General features: G+C 35.8%; 1 protein-coding gene across 4 annotated transcripts; it reads right to left on the bottom strand.

Moving 5' to 3' along the window:
• Nucleotides 1-246: 246 nt before the first annotated feature.
• LOC131150549 (glycolipid transfer protein 1) lies at nt 247-21,595 on the bottom strand. Of its 4 annotated transcripts, none has more exons than XM_058101333.1 (8): nt 21,307-21,595; nt 21,145-21,203; nt 19,660-19,786; nt 18,183-18,238; nt 3,263-3,393; nt 2,244-2,379; nt 810-941; nt 247-444 (listed from the first exon to the last, which is right to left on the bottom strand). In XM_058101333.1, exons 3-8 carry the CDS (start codon nt 19,775-19,777, stop codon nt 409-411), a joined length of 609 nt encoding a protein of 202 aa, XP_057957316.1. In that variant the 5' UTR covers nt 19,778-19,786; nt 21,145-21,203; nt 21,307-21,595; the 3' UTR covers nt 247-408. The 4 variants fall into 4 exon arrangements, with proteins under 4 accessions (XP_057957316.1, XP_057957317.1, XP_057957318.1 ...); XM_058101334.1 differs by having other exon boundaries at nt 21,145-21,220; nt 21,307-21,534; XM_058101335.1 differs by lacking the exon at nt 21,145-21,203 and having other exon boundaries at nt 21,307-21,588.
• Nucleotides 21,596-25,931: the final 4,336 nt, after the last annotated feature.

Here is a 25,931-nt window from a genome sequence, read left to right as displayed (position 1 = left end):
TAATATGGGAAAACCACTACCAAATAAAGTGTAAAATATAAATAAAGAAAATCATAGAAGCACTAGAACCTTGGTACCCCTATCGTTTTCTGGATCAACCTGATAAGAAATTTTGCCTTGTATCAACAAGCACCGCAATAATTACTATAGAAGTACTTATTTTTGAGTACCTTTTACAATAAGTACTTTTTTAAGTGGCTCTCAACAAAGGCCAAGTAAAACATGACTCAAGAAAAAAATGAGAAATGAGGAAGCAGTCCAGATTTATTGGTCATTTATAGAGTTCGAAGGATTATAGTCATTACACAATACATAGAAAGATGACAAAATAATGAACTTAAAAGACAGCAGCAGAAGAAAGAAAAGGTAAGAAAGCAGCCAGAGCTACTCTTCAGCAGCCATCTTCCATCATGAAGCTTTCAGATCATCCATGCCAACGCTAGCCTGTGCCAAGAGAAGATTACGATGAAACACCTCAAAAAATTCCAACCCCTCCAAAAAAGACAATTGAAACCAACTTTTTATTCCTTCTTCAATCTAACAACCCCCTCAGGAGTCAGGATTCACAATATGGTTTTACAAAGCACATTTTGGATGTCACAGATGGCAACAAAATATAAGCCCCAGTTGTTTGTAAACTGAAAATTTTGCACTGGTTAGTAACAACAAATTTTGTGGTCATAAAATGGCCAAACTCTCAAATTCAACACTCAAAAATGCATTCAAATTTGAGAGAGAAGAGAGAGAGAGAGAGAGAGAGAGAGAGAGAGATTGAAATTGGAGCAGCCATTTCATAACATGAGACATACCAGAAACTTGTGGTTCTCTTCAAGGAGAGGAGAAAAGGTTGTGCAAAATTTCTCCATGTCAGCATTAATATCACCTTTACCCCCTATCACCTCCATGAACTTCTTCCTCTCCGGTGCAAGCTTCATAGCCACCTGTATGTATAATAATATCCAAGACATTAAGAAGTTTTTTAGGCAAAAAAAAAAATAATGTCAAGAACTTGGTTACCATTGAAGAAAATTTGATGGACTTCTCAGTCACACTTAGTTTTTCTCTAACAAAAACGTTATACCTTTTCTTTTTCTTTTCTTTTTTGAAGAGAGAGAGAGAGAGAGAGAGAGGAGACTGTGTCCTACTCAATAAAATTTTCATCTATTATCCAAGAAAAAGGTTGGTGAAAAAAGAAAAGAAAAATCTTGTCAATATTCAGCAGGCATTCATGGCTCATCAATCTAGGATGTTCTCTCAATCATTTACATTACTAAAACTAATAAGAGAAGTGATAGGTACTCAAGTTTTCACTAAACTAGATGAAATAACTAAAACCAATGTTTTGAAAGGCAAAGGCTAGAGCAAGCATATAACCCCTTATGAGGTAAGGCAAAAGCCTCAAGGGATTGAGGCATATTCCTTTTGGGAAATTTATTTTTTAGGTAAAAAAAATATGCAATAAATTACATATGTTTTTAAAATATAACAAAAGTAAAGAAAATTGAAAATGAATTTTAAAATATATATATATATATATATATATGTATATGTATGTATGTATATGTAATTTCTACACTAATTCTTGTCCATTCCAAGAATTCTAACTTTCTTAAATTCATTCTACAAGACAGTAGTCATAATATTACATGGTTCAAATTATTCTCATGATCTGAGATGCAAGTAATATGCAACTCTGAATTATTTTCGAAAGGTTGAGCCGTCAACTCGCATTAGGACAATTATAAATATGAGATTAAATTTTCTAAACAAATCTAACTTTGGATTTACACACATGACATATGCAAGTCTCAACTAAAAACTAACAATTCACCAAATGTAGGCCTTCTGTACAAATGAGTAAACTTCCATATATAATGCATTGGCCTTTTTTGGGATTTGATAATTTAGACTCAGCCTCGAGGCGAGCCTAGCCTTTTAAAACATTACCTAAAACAAAAGAATGTGCCAACAACCAAGAGTCATAATACAAAGGAGAAACAGATTTCAGATGACATTGAAATAGACAGCAGCAACAAGAGAGCCTAAACTCCCATACATGGGGTTAAAGTTGTACTCAATTTCAGAAAATATATCAAAAATAAATCGTCACAACAGCAGTTCAAAGTCAAGCATACAAGGATAAATTGAATTAATTAAGCGAGCAGTAAGCAAAGCAGCTTATGGAATAATGTACATTTCTATAGAGAAATTTCAGAATTAAGTCAGCAGGCACAAGGAATTACAGTGAAACTTGAACTGGCAATCCAGCCATGCCATTTTTTAAGTGTCTTGCCATAGGCATCAGTACAAGCCTGTGACATTGTCCAGTCTGGATGATCAATCAGGTTGCGAAATAACTGCACCAAGAAATCCATTGCTCTGCACAGTGAAAATTATCAAAACAATATCATACATCTAGCATTATCACAAAGCATACAAAAGTGTGACTTGTCTCGTCGGAAAACATTAGAAAAGGGAAAAATGCGCCATGCCTTACCGCCCCAGGAAGGGTGGGTGGCGGAGAGAGAGAGAGAGAGAGGGCTAATTTTCCTTCATTTATTCCTTTTTGCTTAATTTCTTGAAGCTATGGATCCAAAAAGATTTAAAAGTTCTTTTTAAAAAGAAGCTTTAAGAGGGGGTCGGCCACAAAACTACAAAGCACACCTTCCGGCAGCCATAATTCCCATTATATCTATCTGAAGTATAGAAGACATCAAGAAATCCAAAAAACCAGGGAACAGAAGGGGCAGACTACAACTGAATTCACTAAGCCAGCCAGACAATCTGTTACATTTGCAACATATGTGGCATAACTTAAAAATACATTGATTGCAATGGAGCCACGGACAAGCAGTGACCATGTAGCATTGCGGAACACTACAGCCGTAGTTTACTAGCCAGTCAGCTAACCTGCTTCATTGCAATATATATGATATAAGTTTCAGCCACAGATTGTGAAGGAGCCATAGACTAGTGATGACCAGGTGATAACAAGGAGCACTTTGACGAACACCTTTTTGTCTCACTGCTACAACTGGCTAAGAATCTCAACAATAATTTATTTCTTTTTGGAAAAGAAAAAGTTCTAGCTATATTCTGTTCTGTCAGGGAGGAGATAAATATTGTGCTATTTCATTATTTTCTTCCTTCTGTAATGACATTTCCGCAATTTAAACTTGTCATCTTAATGAAGTGTTTTTTCCACAGATTAAAATATAAATGACCCAGAAACAGAACCAGAATATACTGATCAATCAAGTACCTTGTCAGCCAAAGAAGTCCATTGGTATAACTGGATGATCCTTTTGCTGTTTTAGCTTCAACCTCTGCTTGTACCATACTGTACAAGAGGTTGAATTCAGATGGATTTGAAGAATATTTAGATTCCAACCTCTACAAGTGAAATCAATGTAGAATATGTATCAATATTTCAAATTACATGTCACACTAGACTACATAATATATATATATATATATATATATATATATATAAGATCAGTTGTAGGGTAACAATAACTCAATCTCACAATTATCAAAGATGCAAGGCACAGTGGCATGCCAAGAAGCATAATGTACTTGGGGCTTGGGTGCAACATATGGTGCCTAAATGCCCCATGTGATGAGTTTCCAATTTCTCAACCAACAAGCACAAATATTTGAATTAAAAAATACTGACAAATTAAAAACAAGAACATGAGTCCAAAGAAAACACCCACTGCCAAGCATGTTGCAACATAAGAACAAAGAAAACAAGCGCCCAATGCAAATAATAATACATGGAGGCCTTTTATAGGAATGTAATGTAAGCAAAACAAGAAAATTATTTTTTTTAAATCCAAAATAAATTAAAATACTATCTTAAATTAAAATGTCTGAAAATTCAAAAGACATGATCCTAATAAAAAATATCTCAAATAAAAAAATTTCTCAAATAAGGAAAGCAAAAAGATGATGAAAACAAAAATTATTAATTAAAATTTATATAATAAAAAAAAAAACTTTTGAACCTTTTAAAATGTTCAGGATCAAGAACCAAGATTGCAAGCAGACTTGAAAGATACTAATGCAGTTTGCAAGACTCAAAACACAATACAAATGTATGATAGAGAAGTCACTGGAGGCACAACTGAAAATTTTGCCTAGAATGATAAAAGTTAATATGATATGGTTTAAGCTCTAATTGATGCTTCTTCAATTATTCTCTTAGTTGGTGCTTCATTTTCAGTAATAGTGTCTTCAAGTACCCCCTCTTCTTCGAGTACTTCCTCTTTTGTGAGCCCAAATGTAAGCCTCTTGTCTAAATGATAATCTTTTGGCATATTCCTATCAGGATTGAAGTCAGAGATGAGATCGCAAAGCATGAATTCAAGTTTGTGCATCCCAGCATCAAACTCACAGAATAGAAGCGAAGTTAATCACCAATTTTTTTCATTCTTGCAAGTTCCAAGCCAGCTGCTTTTTTTTTTTTTTTTCCATGGGGTGCACAACACATGCAGAGTCAAAACATAAACTGGGTCTTTGACATAATTCAGGACAGTAATGAGAGGTTGATGCCGGGTCATTAGAAATGGGGAACTAGCAGATCAAACACACTGTTAGCTTTGCTCACCGCTCAATGGAATCCACCAAAGAGATACATAAGTAAGAAAACTCACCGCACTAAAGATACAGCCAACTCACCACTTTAGAGACACTGTTTAAAAGATAAGTTCACCACTCACTAAGGAGATACAGAACTGAAGAGAAACAACACAAGGCCAGAGTCTCCTATTTTCATTCAAAATCACACTCCTCTTTGCTAATGCATGCCTCTGATGCTTTTATAGAATTGGAACAACCCTCCAAGCTTAGGAAAATGACACTTAACATTTTCTAGCTAAATATAATTGACTTTGACAAGAAAAAGACCCAATGGAAGAGCTTAGCACAGTTTCTGACATTGGGAATATAACACACATAAAAAGCTTAAACTGGCAGACTGAACACTTAAAATTAAACTACCATAACTTCTGGTAGACAACTCAAACTAATGTCTAATTTAAACAATTGAAAATACCACTTCTTCAACTTTAATTCCATATATGCCATGCATATTTTTAAGCTCTAGAATCTTTATGAAAATGGGCTCAAAATTGGGCCAACCTGCTAGTCCACAACTTCAAGAACTGAATTTGTATGCATTGTTAAGCCATGTCCCAACAACCCAAATTCATATGAACTTGTTGAGCACACTACTGTGTCATGCTCCCCTGGTTGCAGAAGATTCATCTTCGAGTCATGTGCTATCATTACCATAATAAGGATATAAATCAACAACATTGAAAGTGTCTGAAACATCATAATCAATAGGAAGTTCAATATTACAGGCATTTTCACCAATTGGCTTGACAGCTTTGACTGGACCACCAGCCCTTGGCTTGAGCTTTCCAAATTTGCCACAAGGGAATCGCCCTTTGTTGAAATCCCGAGTATCTTTGACAATATTGAGTAAATTAGGAAAGTGAGTAAATGTAGAAAATTGTATTATTTTGTAGGGAGATTGTTTCCTTGTTTTGAGTCTTTGTTTGTATTATATATTGTAAGATTGGGATGTACATATTTCAAGAATTCAAGAAATATTGAAATTGAATTCCACTTACATGGTATCAGAGCTGGTTATCAAGAGGTTTTGGGTTCTAGTCTTGTTGCCCGCAATTTTTTAAAAAAAAATAATATTGCATTCCTTATTATGGGTGCTATTTATCATGTGTTTATCTCTCCACGTGTTGTCGGGCTGCACGTGCGGGAGAGTGCTAAAGCTTGATATACATTGTTGACCCACAACCTAACAGCTCAAACTTATAGGTAAAGTGGTAATCTAACATGGTATCAGAGCTAGGGTTTCTCAACCTTAGCTAAAGATGGCTAGCAGCACCAGTAGAGGGTCGACCTCTTCTAGAAAACCTGACGAGGATTTGGAGGCTACATCCACTGGGGGTTTGAATGGGCTGGACAATACAGCCTTTCCACTCTCAATGGAGAAAATGAACGGAAAAAACTTCCGTGAATGGGCTCAAATCTATAAAATTGGTGATTGAAGGAAAAGGGAAATTGGGTTACCTTACCGGCGAACAGAGACTAGACCCTACCTATGTTGTCGCCTTGCAAAAATGGAGGTTCGAAAACTCCATGGTCACAGCTTGGCTCATCAACTCAATGAAGTCGGAGATCTGAAAAAATTTACTTGTTCTTGCCTACGGCGAAGGATGTCTGGGACGCCATGTTGGGCTTTTGTGGAGCCTAGTTATGTTTGATTTGGATGACGACCCGACCTCTATTTAATTAGAGATTTCTATCCTAAGGCTTAGTCCATGGAGCGAAGGCCCAAGCCGCAACGCTCATGGACTAAGCGGTACAAGCCGTACTTGTGGGGGTTGCCCCCGGGGAAAATTTTTTGGAGCCCATTCGGAACGGAACCCTAGGCGCAACATATAAAAGGGTGCTTTCGGGTGATTAGGATTTCGGTGGTTGTATCCGCGAGAGAGAACGAGAGCGAGAGAATTGTATTGCCACACTCTCTGTGATTTCTTCCTGATAATATTGAAATCCCTGCAACTCCGTGGACGTAGGCAAAATTGCCGAACCACTTAAATATTGTCTTGTGCGTGTGATTGAATTTTTCTTTGGCGTTATTCTTTCTCTATTTGTTTCTCACAGGTTTCGGAATTTGATCGTATATTCCTAACACGCCATTCGTGAAACCTACTCTAATGTCGAGAGTTATTCGCAAATCTTCGAAATCAAAACACGATTGTGGCAGATAAGGCAAGGCAACAGAGATGTCACAGAGTATTTCATGGAGATGACCCATCTCTAGGAGGAGCTCGATCTGAGCATCGAAGAGGAATGGGAGTGCTCCGGTGATAGCACGCGACACAAGAGGAGACTTGAAAACGAACGAGTCTTTGAGTTCTTGGCCGGCCTCAAACAAGATTTGGACGACGTGCGAGGACGAATCCTCAGCCGGCGACCTCTGCCTTCAACCCAAGAAGTATTCACCGAGGTAAGGAGGGAGGAGAACAGGAGACGAGTGATGTTGAGGCCCCAAGGAGATCGCATCAGGCCGAACCTGTCCGTCCAAAATCAGAGTACAAATGGGAATGGACCGAATCCCAATGGGCATGACATCTCGGCCCTTATATCAAAAAGCCCTGCGGGATCTGGGCAAAGATCACAAAAAGGTAAAATATGGTGCGAGCACTGTCGAAAGCCAGGTCATTCAAAAGATACCTACTAGGAGATTCATGGAAAGCCGAGACAATATCAAAAAAATCGTGGGTATCAAGCTACTACTGACAGTTCAACTGAAAAATCACAAGGTGAAAAAACCAATAATACCACTCCAAGTGGTGTATTCAGTCCTGAGCAGTTGGATCAGCTATATAAAATGTTTCCCTCAATTCAAACATTGGGTCAGTCTTCCACTGGTTCTCTAGCTGACCGAGGTAATTTTTTGCCAGCCCTAAATACTATATCCCATTACAAATCACCATGGATAATTGACTCGGGTGCATCTGATCATATGAATGACTCTTATCAATTGTTCTCATCCTATTCAACATGTATTGGAAATCTAAAAGTAAAAATTGCAGATTGATCTCTATCACCTGTTGCTGGCAAAGGAAGTATTCACATATCCGATTCTATAACTTTAAAATCTGTCCTACATGTTCCTAAGCTATCTTGCAACTTGTTATTCATTAGTCAGTTGACAAAAGATTCCAATTGCTCTGCTAAATTTGTTTCATCTCATTGTGTTTTCCAAAACCTATCATCGGGGAAGACGATTGGTAGTGTTAAAGCGTGTGAGGGACTCTACTACTTTGAGGAGGCAAATACGAGTGAACAATGTAATACTGCAATTTGTGATTCTGCATCTATTTCTAGAGATAAGGAACTTTTTTTATGGCATTATAGGATGGGTCACCCAAATTTTCAATATTTAAGACGTCTATTTCCTTCTATTTTTTTAAATAAAACGTCTTCTGATTTTCAATGTGAAGTTTGTGAGCTTGCAAAACACCAGCATAATTCTTTCCCAAAATCCACATACAAATCATCCCGCCTATTCACTATGATTTACAGTGATTTGTGGGGACCCTCACGCTCCCCCAATCGCATTCATACAAAATGGTCTGTTACCTTTATTGATGATCATACTCGTATTTGTTGGGTCTACTTGTTGAAAGATAAAACTAAAGTCCAGTCTATTTCTGTGAGTTTTCACTCCATGATTAAAACACAATTTCAAACTCGCATTCAAATTCTACATACTGATAATGGTACAGAATGTTTTAATGATAGTCTAGGAAATTATCTTCAAGAAAGTGGAATTGTACATCAGAGTTCTTGTGTGGATACCCCTCAACAAAATGGGGTCACTGAACGAAAAAACAGACATATACTTAAAGTAGCTCGAGCATTCAAATATGAAGAACTATTTTTGGGGCGATGCTATCTTAATAGCTACACATCTCATTAATCGCATGTCGAGTCGAGTTCTTTCCTTTACAACTCCTCTCCGGAAATTCCAGGAATATTTTCCTACCTCTCGACTCCACTCCAGTCTTCCTCTGAAAATTTTTGGATGTACTGCATTTGTTCATGTTCATGCTCACAACCGAGATAAATTGGAACCTCGTGCCGTTAAATGCGTCTTTATTGATTACTCTCCTACCCAGAAAGGCTACAAATGTCATGACCCAGTCTCCAAAAAAATGTTTGTTAGCCTTAATGTCACTTTTTTTGAAACCACTCCTTATTTCCAAAAGCCCTCTCTTTAGGGGGGAAAAGTGGAGTGAAGATCGGTTCTTTGATTTCTTAAATACTAAATCTGTGGCATCTAATGAGTCTCCCATTGCTTCATTCCCTGACCCATCTATTACGTCTCCCATTGCATATCTTGACCTACCATATACAAATGATCACTTAAACTCGGGGGGAGATGTAGAAAAACAAAAGGAAATACTTGTTTACTCCAGATAGCCAAAAACAAAGCACAGGGAGAATCTCATACCTAAGGCACCAAAAGAGTTGGAACCGGTGATTGCTCCAAGCAACCATGAGTTGACGCCCAATCCTGATCAGGTAATCAATGATCATGAGCTTTCTTCTGATAAGTCTACACCCAATGACATAAATTTACTCATAGCAGTCAGAAAACAAACTAGGTTATATACTCTATATCCCTGGTCAAAATACATGTCCTATAAAACTCTGTCTACAGGGTATTGTACTTTTACCTCTAACCTTGACAAGATAAAAATTCCAAAAGATATTCAGGAAGCTCTGGAAAGTCCTAATGGAGGGAAGCCATTATGGAAGAAATGTGGGCTCTTGAAAAAAATGAAACTTGGAATGTTATGAGCCTGTCGAGTGGAAAGAAACCAGTTGGCTCCAAATAGGTTTTCACAGTGAAATATAGAGCTGATGGGACAGTTGAACAATATAAAGCCAGACTCGTTGCAAAAGGATTTATACAGACTTACGACATTGACTACACGGAAACATTTGCACTAGTGGTAAAACTAAACACAGTTCGGGTACTCCTGTCATTAGCAGCTAACTTGGATTGACCACTACAGCAACTATACATTAAGAATGCATTTCTAAATGGTGAGCGAGAAGAAGAAGTCTACATGACTATACCACCAGGATTCAGTAAGAAAGGTGAAGAAAACAGAGTATGCAAACTCAAGAAGTCCTTGTATGGACTCAAGCAATCCCCCAGAGCATGGTTTGACAGATTTGCAAAGGTAATTAAAAATCAGGGATATCGACAAGGGAAATCTGATCACACTATGTTCTTCAAACAGTCTGAAAATGGTAAGAAAACAATTCTAATAATATATGTTGATAATATAATTCTAACCGGAGATAATAAAGTGGAGATGGAAAGATTAAAGAAAGTCCTAGTTGCTAAATTTGAAGTTAAAGACCTGAGACAAATGCAATACTTCTTGGGAATAGAAATTGCTAGATCAAAGAAAGGTATCAGTGTCTCTCAGCGAAAGTATATCTTTGATCTTTTGATCGAAACTGGCATGCTTAGATGCAAACCTAGTGAAACTCCGATTGAAGCAGTAAAGAAGGTCGAAGAATGTGGAATACCAGTAGAAAGAGACAGGTATCAGAAATTGGTTGGTAAACTAATTTACTTATTGCACACCAGACCCGACATTGCATTTGCGGTAAGTGTTGTAAGTCAACACATGCATTCACCGAAAAAGACTCATCTAGATGTTGTGTATAAGATCCTCAGGTATCTCAAGGGTTCTCCAGGCAAGGGACTCTTCTTTAAAAAATGTGAAAGCAAGGACGTGGAAATCTTCACAGATGCGGATTGGGCAAGATCGGCAGAAGACAGAAGTTCAACCACTGGATATTGCAACTTTGTATGGGGAAATTTGGTAACTTGGAGGAGTAAAAAACAAAATGTGGTGGCTCGAAGTAGCACTGAAGCTAAATTCAGAGCAGTTGCACAGGGGATATGTGAAGGACTATGGTTACGGATACCCTTGGAAGAGCTACAGGTTTCGGTGAAATTTCCTATCAAACTCAATTGTGACAACAAAGCAGCCATCAGTATCTCTCTCAATCTAGTTCAACATGATAGGACTAAACATGAACATGTGGAAGTGGACTGACATTTTATCAAAGAGATGGTTGGAGAAGGAATCATTTGTATGACTTATGTACCTACCAAGGAACAAGCTGCAGATATCTTTACTAAAGGGTTAGCACGCCAAAACTTTGACGATTTCATTGGCAAGTTGGATATGATTAATATCTATGATCCAACTTGAGGGGGAGTGTTGAAATCCCGAGTATCCTTGACAATATTGAGTAAATTAGGAAAGTAGGTAAATGTAGAAAATTGTATTATTCTATAGGGAGATTGTTTCCTTGTTTAGAGTCATTGTTTGTATTATATATTGTAAGATTGAGATGTACATATTTTAAGAATTCAAGAAATATTGAAATTGAATTCCGCTCACACCCTTCTCCAAGGTGAACCCAAACCAGATCACCTTCATTAAATTCAGCATATTTTCAATGCCTGGTTGCTTGGCCACAATACCTCTCATTTTGCTTCACAATCTTCTGTCCATTTAGCTTTTAAATGTATTCAGCTCTTTCTTCTGCTTCTTCACTAAAATTATTGATAGATGGAATAGGAACCAAGTCCATTAACCTCATTCTAATTTGATGAAAACCACTTTTGAGATCAATTTATGAAAACGTGGCAGCACTGTATAGTTGATCTAATAAAGCATCAAGGCAAGGAATCGGAAAGCAATAACTAATAGATATATTGTTCACTGCCCTGCTTTCTAATGCACATTTTCCATGATCCATCCTTTTTGGGCACAAGAAGAGCTGGTACAGCACATTGGCTCTTACTTCACCAAACCCTTTGCCATAGGCTCATCTACTTGTCTTCGAAATTCTTCATGCTCCTTTGGACTCATTCTATAGGCTGCCTTGTTTGGAAGCAGAGAACCACAAATAAAATCAATGCAATGCAGAATGTCTTGCATTGGAGGAAGACCTGGAGGTATGTCTTCAGGAACAATTTCATTAAACTCATCAAGTAAAGGTTGCACCGTAGGTGGCAACCCACTCACTTTTACATTTTTCTTCAACAACGACAAGAGCATATGTCATTTATTAATTACCCAATTTTTTTCTAGTTCAAAAAATGTAATTATATTAATTTCCGCCCCTTTAAAAGGTTTGGAAATAATCTCAAGTTAGAAGGACCTAAGACCATCTTTTACAAAAGAGGAAGTTTTTTTGTAACCATAATGATAACCTCTCCTATCATACTGCTATGGACAGCCAAGCAACAAATAAAATGCATCCATAGGTATAACATCACACAAGATCTGGTCATTGTACTTCTTACCAACTGAAAATGAAACAAGACACCTCCTCTTTACCTTTATAGTTCATGCCTTTAAGCCACATCAATTCGTAAGGATAAGGATGTGTCATTGTTTCAAGCTGCAACTTGTCTACCATTTCTGTGGACGCAACATAAGCACAAGCTACACTATCAATAATAACATCACAAACCTTCCCATTAGAACTACATCTGGTGTGGAAAATGTTGCAGCAAGCCCAGTCTTCATCTTCCTCTTAGGCAACACTCAAACTCATTTGAATGACAAGCAAATCTCCTTGGTCAGCATAAGTTACTTCTCTTTCTTATCTGAGCCAATTGGTGAGCCATCTCCATCTTTTATCTCTTCCTCTATAACAGAGAAAATTTTGTGATTTGGAAAATCAGAAGTAATATGCTCATACTACATACTCCTGAGACTTAAAACACTATTTTGAGCTACCATTTGATAAACTAGCCGACTTAGGGACATCCCTAACAGTACCCCCTTCCTGGTGCCATAGAAGAAGAGGTTTTAGTTTATGTATTAGGCTTCGAGATGAATGCACTCCCTTGGTTTGAAGAGCTCTCCTTGACTCCAGATTTTAAACCACTCCTTTGAACTCTAGTTTACTGCTTTTCTACTTTCAGAGCAAGTTTATGCTGTAAACTAACCATTTCACTTATTTGAGTGATCTCCTCTTTTAACCCACCCAAATAGCAATCTATTGTTTGTTCTTCAAGGTCAACTGTCACATTTCAACATTAGTCACTCAAAATTCCGTTGTGTACTCCTCCACAGATAGATCTCTTAGCCTCAGATTATGAAATTTTAGAAAAGTTTCTAGCCTATAATGTTCTAGCAAAAATCTCCTTTTTACCTCCTTTCTAATTTTCTCCCATGACTTGATCTTGCTTCTTCCTTCATGAGATCTTTTCTTCTTGAGATTCTCCCACCATAAAGAAGCATATTTTCTAAGTTTTGCAGCAACTACTTTCAACTTTGCATTCATCTGATAACTCCTTGGAATTGAAGACCTTCAACAGTTTGACGCCCATCAACGAAATCATCAAGTTGCATTCTTTCTTCAAATTTTGGAATATCAACTTTCACATCATAATCTCTAGAAAACTTCCAATTGTTTCTTCTATAGCGAAGAGAAGAAGAGTCACCACTTGAGAGATGATCTAGAACATGATGGAAAGGATTAACATCGCCATCATTATTGTTTGGAACCATTTTTAGAACTAGTATCATCACCAATGTGATTTTCATAACGTTCAAGACGTTGCTGGAGTTCCTGGATTTGCCTTCTCATCTCATCTATTTCAAGATAACGAATCTCTCTCTTATATTGTTCTTGCACAAAACAACCATGAACAGCCATGAGAACTGTGCTCGGATACTAAACCAATGCCAGGCTGCTAGAAATGAGGAAGTAGCATATCACATGCACACACAGGTAGCTTTGCACCACTCAATGGAATCCACCAAAGAGCTAAAAACAAAGAAAACTCACCACTCTAAAGATACGGACAAGTCACCAATTTATTGATAGTTTAAAAAATAAAGTTCACCACTCACAAAGGAGATACATCAAAAGTGACGAGAAACAAGGCAAGGCCAAAGTCTCCAATTTTCGTTCAAAATCACACTTCTCTTTGCTAATACATGCCTCGGGTACTTTAATAGTCTTGGAAAAACCCTCTAGGCTTAGGAAAATAACACTCCACGTTTTCTAGCTAAATATAATTTACTTTGGCAAGAAAAAGACTCAAAAGAAGAGCCTAACATGTTTCCTAACATTGGGAATAGAAAAGACACATAAAAAGCTTAAACTGGTAGATTGAACACTTAAAATTTAAACTATCATAACTTCTAGTAGACAACTTTAATTAATGTCTAATTTAAACCATTGAAAAGATCACTAATTCAACTTCAATTCCATATGTGCCATGCAAATTTTTAAGTTTCAGAACCTTTACGAAAATGGGCTCAAAACTAGGCCAAAACCTGTTGGCCCACAACTTCCAGAACTGAATGTATGTGTTGTTAAGCCATCTCCCAACAGCTCAAGCTCATTTGAACTCATTGAGCACTCCTGTGTCAGTGGCTTTCAGATGGCACATTAAGGAATTGTCATGGTCAGATGGTGGCAAGATATTTCAGTGCTTGGCTGATCAAGGGGACTTGGTGTCAATCATGGTGGCAGTGCTGCAAAAGAGTTTGACGGAAGTGGCAGTGCCAAGGGGCAGAAATTGTAGAGTAAGCTTCTGGAAAAAAATTATCTTTTCTTTTTTAAAAAGGAACTGATTGTGTTAAGGAAGATGGTGGTGATGGATTGGGAGTAGCAGCAACTACATGTGACATGGATAAATCTCAACAGGACTCCACAAATTGACAACAAAGGTGATTTGATTTAAAATTGCAAAACATGCAAATTTAAGTTGAAAATCACAAACCACCCTATCAAACAGTCACATCTATGGAAATTTTAGTTGGAACTGCAGGCCCTGTCAAAATAACATTGACAACAATGTTGGATCATAGATGCTTCAATACCACTTGATGTGGGACAAATGTCCAATGTGAACTTCGATTCCAAATTCAACTGCAGACAATAGTATAATTCTAACACATACAAGCCTTCTATAATACTATAGGCTTGTACTGCTTAGGAAACAAGATATGATATATATATATATATATATATATATATATATATATCCTAGAATAGTTAAATCTTAAAGATATGACCCCATTAAAAATTAAGAATATCATAAATAAAGAAAACAAGAACAAAATAGTAAAAAAGTACAAAAATCAACTTCTTCATCCTGCATATTGCATCACCTTGTCAATGTGATTGTCACTGACCTAGAGAAGAGGAGTATACGAAAGAGAAGGGAGTATTGATAGCGGGTTAAACTGCCCAGGCTCCTATGCAAAAAATGAATTACAAATATTTTTCAGAGTGGTTAAACCAAACACACAAGCATAACAAATAAAACAAATCTTAAGAAATTCTTAAAAAATTTTAACTCATTTTTTAATTGAGTTCAAATATATGTTACAAGTCATCTAATTTTAATAAGAATAATCAAGCCTTTTAGGTCAAAAAATATCAATTTTCTGTTCCCCAGTCTTTAAGGCTAGTGTCAAACATCAACACTTCCAATTAAAATGATTTTTGACACACTATTCTAAACTTGACTTGTTGAATTATTGACAAATCCTTATTCCAGTTATTTAGGTTTGGCTGAATTGTTCATATTTCATAATTCATTTTGTAGACACCCCATTTTGTCCGTGCCAAATATAACAAAGGCATGTGTTAGCAAAAAGAACAGAGTGAATCTGGCAGGAATACCGCACCGAAACCTCCTATAAACAGAGCACTCACTCACACTCTCAGGGGGGACTCTCCATTTTCTTCCCTCTCACTCTCACCTTCTCCCTTTTTCTCCCCTCACACCCATGGCCTTACGGAGACCTCGACTGCTCACCACAGCTCTTCTCTCTCAGTCAGTCCTCGCACAACACACTTGCATCTCTCTCTCTTCTCCGCCTCCTTTTCACACACACTGCCCGCACCCTCTGTCTCCCCCTCCACCAGCGCTGAGCATTCCAGCTGCCCACCACAGCCACCCTCTGTCTCCCTCTCCACCAATCACTCCATTTCTCATTTCTTCTTCGATTTATCTCTATGATTCAATCGCAATTGAACGAATTTCAACCCTAGAGCTAGCATCATCACCTTTCACAGCGATTTCCGACACCTCTCGCCAATCTCATACCTGGCTTCCTCCATTCTTCCTCTTTGCCCAAGAAATCCTTCGATTTGGATAATCTCGCTAACAACAGAAACCCTAGACCTGCCCTCCTCGCCAAATAGAGCACCGCCAACGAAGAGCTTCGAGATTCCGGCTCCCAGAGAGCCCAGGAAGATAGAGATGTACTCCCCCACTCCTTGCCGCCACGAATCCATGAGACTCTCTCAGATACTCTCCAAGTCGAGCCCTTCTTCGTCCCCAAACAATCACGGCTTCCTCACAACGCACCCAATTTCATCATCGAATCCATCAACTGGTCGATTTTCAGCAAAGACGGTTCTCGCCTCCTCTACTTCACTTCCCAAATTCAAATAGCAAAGCCTTCATCACTACACACCAACTCTCCCCCTGCCGTCTCTCTCCACTCTCCTTCTCTATCTACGTTTTTGTATTGTCTGCGTTTGGTTCGCGAGAAAGCTGCAGAAAAAAAGGTTGTTCCCTTGGCTTGGTGTGAAAGGTAATGTACAAAGTTGTAAATCGTGTGCAATTACATTGGAGTGAGTTGATTTCTTGAGTTTGGGCGGAGTGAACCTTTTGACTGTGTTGAGATTTGAAGGCTGAAGTGCTTACATTGTTATTAATTTGGGTTCTGTTTTGCTGAGAATGGGGGCAACTCCGACCTCTGATCAAGGTTTCATACATTCTCTGAATCCATTTGTAGCACTACTTTGTGCTTGCATTGTAATTGGTCATCGTCTAGAGAAGAACCGATGGATGAATGAGTCAGTCACCGCACTTGTTATTGGTCTGTGCACTAGAATTGTCATTCTTCTATCAACTGGAGGAAAGAACTCACGCACCATTCACACACACACACTAACTCACATGCTAACTCACTCGCTAACTCACATACTAACTCATGCTAACTCACATACTAACTCACTCACTAACTCACACTCTTAACTCCTGCACACATTTTTACACACACTAACACACACACACACCCACTTAACACACTGTTAACACACTCTTACACACACCGTTAACACACACATTTACACACTGTTAACACACAGCCGCGAACACTCTCATGGTTGACCCACTGAACCGGTTTCAAATCGGTTTTCTTATTTTCTTTAATAATTTTTGTAGTATATTATTTATTTTCTATAAAATGATTTGGGAAAAATATAGAAAAATCACAACAAATTCAGAAAAGTTTGAGAAAAATTAGAAAAATATTTTGAGATCGAGAAATTGTTTTTGCACTCTTTATCCCGAAAAATTCCAAAAAACCTCCCAAGAATTTCAAAAAAAATATATCATTTAATACTTAGAAAAATGCCATAAAATTTCAAAAAATCTGGGAGTTTATTTTTGTTAAATATTTTCTCGATTTTTTGTCTATATGATTTTAAAAGGGGGCATAGGCTCTTTGGAGTATTGTATGCCTCAGTTCTAAGGGAAATATTTATATGTATATTATGTAAATATTTTTGTGGTTTAGTATTTTGCATGTGTATGTGTATTTTTGCAATTTTTCAAAGGAGCAATTTAAAAGGCTATTGAATTTAATGTGAGGGATAATTTTTTATTAATTAGGTACCGTTCGTAGAACAGACGTGTAGGGGGTGCTAATACCTTTCCCCTCACGTAACCGAATTTCTAATCCCTGTTGGTATACGCAGACCGATTCTACCCTTAATTGAGTAGTAATCAAGTGTTTTAACCACACACTAAAAGGTTAGTGGCGACTCCACCCTCTATTTTTCACGAAAATCAAACACTTTTTATTTCGCCCATCCCGGAGCACCCTTGCTCTCGGGAACGTCGCGACACATTTCTATGTTCTCCTTGGATATTATGGCATGTTTAACTTTAAACAAAATAAAACTAAACTATCAGCATAAGCCTGTTACTATAACAATTTCTACATGTCAAAATCAATGGCTAGAGACAGTTTACAGAAACAAGCTTAAGACCATCAAAATTGACGAAGACTAAACAAGAAATGCAAATTTAATTTTGTTTGTTCCAGCTTTCGATTTCAAAACTTCTCTTTTAAACAACCCATGTTGACAAGCAAATGATGATACAATCTTACCAATATGCCTAAGCAATTTTGACCTCCAACCTCTGCATATATGGTTTAGCTGGTTTTCTCAATCCTGGCAGCGGTTCAAATTTATGTATGGGAACACAACAAGCTTGAAAGTTCTAAGACAGGTCAACAAATTACCCCTCCTAAGCTAATCTAATCCAAGTCCTGACATGCTTCAGCCCAAAAAATAAAGGCTTATGCTTGGCCCTCTTCTTTGAATCTCAAAACCAGTGTCACATAGTACTACTAGCAGATATTGGCAAATGATGAGTTCTAATATGCAAAACTAAAAATAGAAAAGTTTAAACATAAGAATATCAAAGAATAATTAATTGGAAAATATCAAAGAATATTTAATTGGGAATGATATGAAAGAGATCTTACTGTTATATTACCGCCAATATCACTTTTGACAAGGGCCAAAGCAGCTCCAAACTTATCTACGATCAGAAATAATAACAGTTGATTTATACTTTATGGAGCCATTCTAGTATCATTGTCAAAGATTATGAAAACATAAACTAAAAACTAACTTGTTTGGTTATGTTACCAAAACCAAACCAATTAAAAATGTGATTATATACATGATCATTTTTTCCCCTTAATCAGATAACAATTAACAATCATACTATCCTTCAATCACCATAAAACTTTTCATCAAGTACTAAGCAATTTAATGGTCTCATTATTAAACCTCAATACATTAGATATAAATTTAAAATTCAAATCAATTAAAATATGATTAGAAAAATGGAAAATGCAAATGAAATACAAATTCAAAGAAATTATAATAAAAAAAGGTATCATTTAATAATGATCTTACCTAATAATTATATTTTTTAACTCTCTTTAGTCCTCTAAGCAGTCTTTATTATGCATGAAGGTTGAAAATTGGAGGAGTTCTTTTTTCCCATGAACTTTCTTTTTCATTTTTTTTCAAAGTTTTAGATATTTTAGGAAATTTGTTAACTTTATTTTAGCAAAGAGCAATGCATAAAACAAAAAACAAGTAACAGAAATAATGCCAAACAGAAATTTTTGGTCAACTGGAGAAAAATGGTAATGCTCTATTTTAAATTTGTGGACATAATTTCTTTGTTAATTTTTTACCTTGAATATGCCCAGTATACATGAGTTATAGGTGACTCCCCATTTCTTCAATGACAATTTCCTTTTTCAATCAAGAAGTAATCATGTTGTGCATGTAGAAGAAAAGTAGACAAATATCTCATATGCATGCTACCAGGCAAAGTTGAAAGAAAAGTATAAATTCTAATATAGCACATATGATTTATTTAGAAACTGGATACCTTCTAAAATTCAAAGACTTATACACTGACAGCAGCTTTCAAATAGCCAAGCAGAGAACACATTTGTAGTGTTTATGTGTGATGTGCATTAGACATGTAAGAAGTGATCATGTTGAACCTTGCATTTAGTGTAAGTAATATGCTAGAAGTGGATCATATATGGTGTCTGGACAAGCAATGGCAAGGGAATAGTGGATATGCAGTTGGATGGTGATTGTTTACCATTTTAACTACTATAGCAGGTATTTCATGACATTGAATGGGAGAGAAATTCACAATGAAGAGAGAACAAAGTTCCCCATTACAAATAGTATAAATGCAGCAATGGTAATGTTAATTATAGTTCATCAAAGGATCACATTGCTGCTGCCTCTCATACTGAAACAAAATGTCCGTAAGTTCAACAAGTACAGAGCAATGAAATTTACTATCCAAACTGCATGCAGGATTTAACAAACCAACCAACAAGTGCATGTTTTTCAAGTGCATTTCTAATAAACATACATTTCACCCAATTTTCATCATGACCAAGCTCAGTGTTGTAAACACACCTATGACAGGCAATATATGTTTGCACACTTCTAAAAAAGGCTTGGTCAGCATTTTCCCTTCTTCGGTCTTCACATCTTTCATTCCTTCCAAAGCATTGGTGAAAACAGTTCCTTCCATTTTACACTTCTGCATAATCAGAGGATTTCAGAAAATGGCAGAATAAGCCTTAGTGTCCAAAAAGACACTCCATTAACCAGTGAATGTCTAGTGCATTGAGAAGTGCATCAAAAAGAAAACATCCAACCCAGTTTTTGACAGAAATTGCCACTAAGGCACTACCAATGAAATTTATTCATGCACAATAAAATTCAAATCAATAAAAAATTACAATACATAACAATTTCACAGAACTAAATCTTTTAAATCTAATGTTCATTTTAAACAAAATTGACTGTCACTATCCCCTTTTCCAAGCAAGCAAACATGCCATGTCAGTTGGCCTGGCAAATCCAGGGTTTTTTTTCTATAGCAAAATAAACTCATTAATGGGAAGAGAATTTACAAGGAGGAGAAAAGGCATCTCCCAAAAAATTTTGGAACAAACCAGAGAAAAACTAAAACATCAAAAACAGAAATCAAACCAACTAATTCCTCCAATCCCCCTATTTAAATCCTGCAAGCTAGCTTCTCAAATAATTCCAAAACTGATACACCATCAAGAAGTCAAGAACTGAATCTTTTCCCACACCAAATACAAATTCAACTTCTTCCTAGAAAAATCAACACATTACGTTCCAACCAAGGACCCCATGGAACTGCATACACTTCCATAGAGCAAATCAGAACTGTAAATAAAACGGTTCCTCATCCACAGGAAAAAACCAAATCAATTTCGAATGTTTATTTTTATTTGTTGAAACCGCATCAATTTATCCATGCTTCCCTCATATTACCACAAGCCAAGGCATGTGTCCCTCACTTGAACACTTGAACTAAAAAAACAAGGGAAAATAGAAAACCTTTGCCATCTAGGGCAGAATACCGTTGTCAACCCAACAGAACGCTTAATAAAGCACTCACTCACAGAAACAGAGTCTAGAGACTTCTACAGATAAGAGGTCATTCCACATTTGGGAGCAAAGGAAACAAAAAACTCTCTTCGTTTAAGCCTCATTAAATCATTTACTTTTTTTTTCCTTAAAACAAAAAATTCAAAACTTCATCTATTTTCCCAGCTCAACTCAGCAACGAAATAAAAGGCAGGGAAATTTCATAATAGCATAGCATTGATCAAATCGCACATAATCTCTGTGAGAGCACGCACGCCTATCCAAACACATCAATTCTAGTCAAGACCAAAACCAATGTCGTGTGTGTGTCAGCTTGAATTCAGTTAATCTGAATATAGCCCATCTACAACAATTCAAATTCAATCAGATCTATCAACAGCAACTAGATCAAAACGTAAATTTTTAAGATGATGATGATGATGATGAGAGAGAGAGAGAGAGAGAGAGAGAGAGAGGAAAGAGCCGAGCATTCGCCTTGTACAAGCTTCTGCAGTTTTCACAAGATCGAAAGGCTTGGTTTGAACAGCGATGATCTAAGAGAGATCGCAGACTATAATTGTAGAAATTAAAATCAACATCAAGAGAGAGAAAAACAAAGAAAATGTAGTTTCGAATCGATTCTTCATGATATCTGACCTTGTGATTGATTTGTTTGGATTGGTATCGGATTCTGATAACGATTTGGATGGAAGTATTTATAGACGAGACTTGGAGAGGATCAGCCCGCGTTGCAGCTCAAACACACTGTCAGTAAATGCACCCCGTAACACGGCCACCATAATCTGCGAGAGGGATGAATAATTAATTAAGGGACCGTTTGACAAGGTTTCCAACAAAATTGATTATTGGATACAATATTTTTTTTATGAGTCAACTTTTAAAAGTGTGATCAACATAAAGTGAGTTTGGCATTCTTTTTTTGGATGAAATTTTATTTTAATTAGGAATAATGAGTTTAGTAAATATTCTTTTCAAAATTTTAAAGTATCTCATCTTTTATAAATTTCTTTCTAAAAGTTATGGATTTAGTATTCTTAATATTGCTTGGGAGTGCATAAAAATAAATAAATAAATATGTTTCTCTTATTATATTTGTGCTAAAAAAATATTTATGTTTGGCTTACTAAGAAAAGTTCTCATTACATGAAACACTTTGGAGAAACATCTTATAATTGTATTTTTTTTTTTTTAAGAATGAAATATCAGTAGAACTAATAGTCATCCCTGTCGAGAGGCGGAGAACAATTTGATCAAATTCTAGGCATAAAAATGGATCTTCACATTTAAAATCAACCAAATAAATCTTGATAGCTTAATTTTCAAAAAAAAAAATGTGGCGTGTTCCATTTATAAATGACAAGATAAAAGAAAGAATAACCTTTTTTTACACTTTGTTTGGGCTCAATATTTTTTAAAACTAGCATATACAACAACAACAACAAAAAAATCAAGCCTTAATCCTACTAAGTGGGGTGGGTTATATGAATCTTTTTCCGTCAATTTATGCGATCATTGACTATTTCTTTTGATAGATTTAAGGATATTAAATCCTTACTCTCTATCTCCTCCCAAGTTATTTTAGGTCTACCCCTACCCCTTCTACTTCCCTCCACAGTAACTAAGTCACTCTTCCTCACAGGTGCACTATAAGGCCTACATTGCAAGTGTCAATACCATCTGAGTCGTCCCTCCCTTATCTTATCTTCTATAGGAACTACACCTAACTTACCATGAATATGTTCATTCTTTAATTTATCTTTCAATGTTATACCACTCATTCATGTAAGCATCCTCATCACGACAACTTTTACCTTTTGGATATTATGTTTCTTCATCGCCCAACATTCTGATCCATATAGCATAGCTGATCTTATAGCTGTCCTATAAAACTTCCCTTTCAATTTTAAGGATATTCTACGATCACATAGCACACTTGAAGCATCTCTCCATTTTACCCAACCTGCTTTAACTCTATGCACTACATCATCTTCAATTTCTCCTTCAACTTGTATAATAGATCCAAGGTATCAAAATCTACAAGTGCTATTTATTTTTTCATCATCAAGTTTAATTTTGTCTCCAACATTCCTCCTATCATTACTAAAATTACATTTCATATCTTCTGTTTTATTTCTACTTATCCTAAAGCCTCTAGATTCTAAAGCTTCTCTCCATAATTCTAACTCAGCCTCTACTCCATCCCTAATTTCATCAATTAATACAATATCATCTACAAACAACATACACCATGGAACCTCCTTTTGAATACTCTTAGTCAATTGGTCGATCACTAAAGCAAAAAAATAAGGATTCAAAGCAGATCCTTGATGTACACCTATAGTAATTGGAAATTCTCTAGTATCTCCATATATAGTCCTTATACTAGTCATTACTCTATCCTACATGTCCTTAATGACATCGTTATACCTACAACATATACCTTTTTTTTCTAAAACCCACCATAGAACTTTCCTAGGTATCTTATCATATGTTTTCTCAAGATCAATAAATATCATATGCAAGTCCCTCTTCTTTTCCCTAAACTTTTTCATTAATCTTCTTAAAAGATAAATAGCTTTTGTGGTAGATCTCCCAAGTATAAAATCAAATTGATTTTTTAAGATCTTCGTTTCTAACCTTAATCTTTGTTTAACAACTCTTTCCCATAGTTTCATCGTATGACTCATAAGTTTAATTCCACGATAGTTATTACAATTTTGAATATCTCATTTATTTTTATATATAGGTATTAAAGTACTTTTCCTCCATTCATCTAGCATTTTCTTAGTTTTTACAATTGTATTAAATAAATTAGTTAACCATATAATTCCGTTATCACCCAAGCATTTCCAAACTTCAATTGGGATGTTATCTGGTCCCATAGCTTTCCTATTTTTCATCCTTTTTAGTGCAAATTTAACTTCGTTAACTCTAATTTTGTGAATAAATCTTATATTTTTAGTTTTTTCCTCATTTGACAACTCTAAGTTTAAGTCTTCTATTTAGTTTTCGTTAAACAACTTACTAAAGTAACTTTGCCATCTTTCTTTAATATCTTCGTCCTGAACCAAGACAATATCATCATCACTTTTTATGCATTTTACATTTCCTAAGTCCTTACTCTTCCTTTCTCTAACTTTAGCAAGTTTAAATATATCTTTTTCCCCTTCTTTTGTACCTAATATATCATACAAACTATTAAATGATCTATATTTAGCTTCACTAACGGCCCTTTTTGCATCTTTTCTTGCCTCCCTATATTTTTCAAAGTTATCTCTATTTCTACATTTTTGCCACGTTTTATACCAAATTCTTTTTGTCTTTATGACTTTTTGTACATCTTTATCCCACCACCAACTTTCTTTGCTATTCGAGAATCTTCTCCTTGATTCATCTAAAATCTCTTTCACTATCTTTTTAATAGAACTAGCTAATTTATTCCAAAGAGTATTTGTATCTATCCCATCCTCTAAGGTCTAATCCCCATCTTTGATCATTTTATCTTTAAATTTTATTATATTTTCTCCTTTTAGGTTCTGCCATCTAGTTCTCCTACACTGGTTTATTTTATCATTTTTCTTCCATTTTTTAATACATATATCTAACACTAGGACTCTATGTTGTGTGGTTAGGCTTTCACCTGGAATAACTTTACAATCCTTGCATGATAAACGATCTACCCTCCTAGTTAAAAAAAAAAATCTATTTGACTTCTATTTTGTTCACTTTTAAAGGTTATTAAGTATTCTTCTCTCTTCTTAAAGCAAGTATTCATTATACTAAAATCATATGACATAGTAAAGTCTAAGATCATCTCCTCTGACTCATTTTTTTCTCAATATCCATATCCTCTATGTATCCTTTCATAATTTTTATTATCTCTTCCAACGTGTCCATTCAGTTCTCCTCCTATAAATAGTTTCTCAGTCCCTGGTATGCCTTATATAATACTATCCATATCTTCCCAAAATTGTCTCTTAAGATTTTCTGCTAAGCCAACTTGAGGAGCATAAGTACTAAAACTAGAATATGCTTATGTTAATTATTTTTTTATGCATAAATTAACAAGCATTTTCTTCATGACTTATTTATGATATTTAATCTAAAGCATGATCAAGCATTTTCTTATTTTTTAGTATCTTGTCACTTATTCTCCATAAATAAACAACAAAAAAGAAGTTATTTCAAAACATTGAAAGAACAAAGGTACAAAATAATCAAAACAAATTTCTTGGTTTCCCTCTAATGACAGTGAGAGTTAGCAATTTTGACTACATTTTCTTAGTTGAAAGGATTACTCCATGGATTTATAACTATTTTACTCTTATCCTTTTTGTGTTGGTTGTTCACAACTAATTAAATCAATCTTTATTAGTATTCAAGGACTTTGGAGCTCTAGCCTCCTTCTTCCTAAAGTAGTTATAGAGGGTCTTGAATAGCTTTTTGAAGGTTTTTTCTAGAAAGGAAGTGATCAAACAAGGGTGACGTAAATTTAGTTGGATAAATGTTTGTAAAGCCTACTGAGAGGGTGGGCTGGACCTCAAGCTCATTGAGTATTGGAATTAGGCTTCATCCTTGAACATGTTATGGAACATCCACATTTCAAAATATTTTTTCAAGTTTTTTGGACTAATACCCATATGTCAAAGGGCAAGAGCATAGAGGCCATTAAACCCCTTCAAGTTGACTTGGACCGAGAAAATGATTTTAGAAGTTAGGCCCTAGTTTTTTATTGTTTCAAGTCTCATATTTGCATAGGCAAGGACACTTTGCAATTTTATAATGAGTTTTATGATTCTCATATTGGTTTTTGAGTTTCAACTCGCAAATTCTACTAAAGTTTCAAACATAATCACTAAAGACTCATGATTTGGAAAAATATTGTTATATTGTAATGTTATTGCTACTAATCCACCTCTATTTCCTTCCAATTTCAGTCGTGTGTGATAAAATTTGTTGGTTTCTTAACAATGAATGGTTGATTTCTTTTTCCACTCCTTGAGACCTTTCATGGAAAGAAAAGAAATAGTAGATTGGCATGTTGCCTTTTGATTTAAGCATTATATTCTTAGACATTATTGTTCATTGGCTAGTTAAGATAGCCTAACAAAAAGAGATAAATTATACTTATAGGGCAAGGTTAATTCTCATAGTTGTATCATTTGTCATAACTCACCAAAGCCTATAGATCATTTTTTTCTTGGATGCATTGCAACTATAGACATCTATAATTAGGTCAAGGATTCTATGAGGCTTCACAA

This window comes from Malania oleifera, chromosome 3 (assembly GCF_029873635.1).
Source record: "Malania oleifera isolate guangnan ecotype guangnan chromosome 3, ASM2987363v1, whole genome shotgun sequence".
Classification (NCBI taxonomy): Eukaryota; Viridiplantae; Streptophyta; class Magnoliopsida; order Santalales; family Ximeniaceae; genus Malania; species Malania oleifera.
This window is presented reverse-complemented; position numbering and strand designations above follow the sequence as displayed.

Excerpts from the sequence above, each read along its gene's own strand:
- LOC131150549 (XM_058101333.1), bottom strand. The coding sequence starts at position 19,777 with ATGGAAGGAACTGTTTTCACCAATGCTTTGGAAGGAATGAAAGATGTG. Across the intron at positions 18,239-19,659 it reads ACATATATTGCCTGTCATAG|ATAAGTTTGGAGCTGCTTTG; the intron begins GTGTGTTTACAA and ends TTCTGATCGTAG. Across the intron at positions 2,380-3,262 it reads GGACTTCTTTGGCTGACAAG|AGCAATGGATTTCTTGGTGC; the intron begins GTACTTGATTGA and ends TTCACTGTGCAG.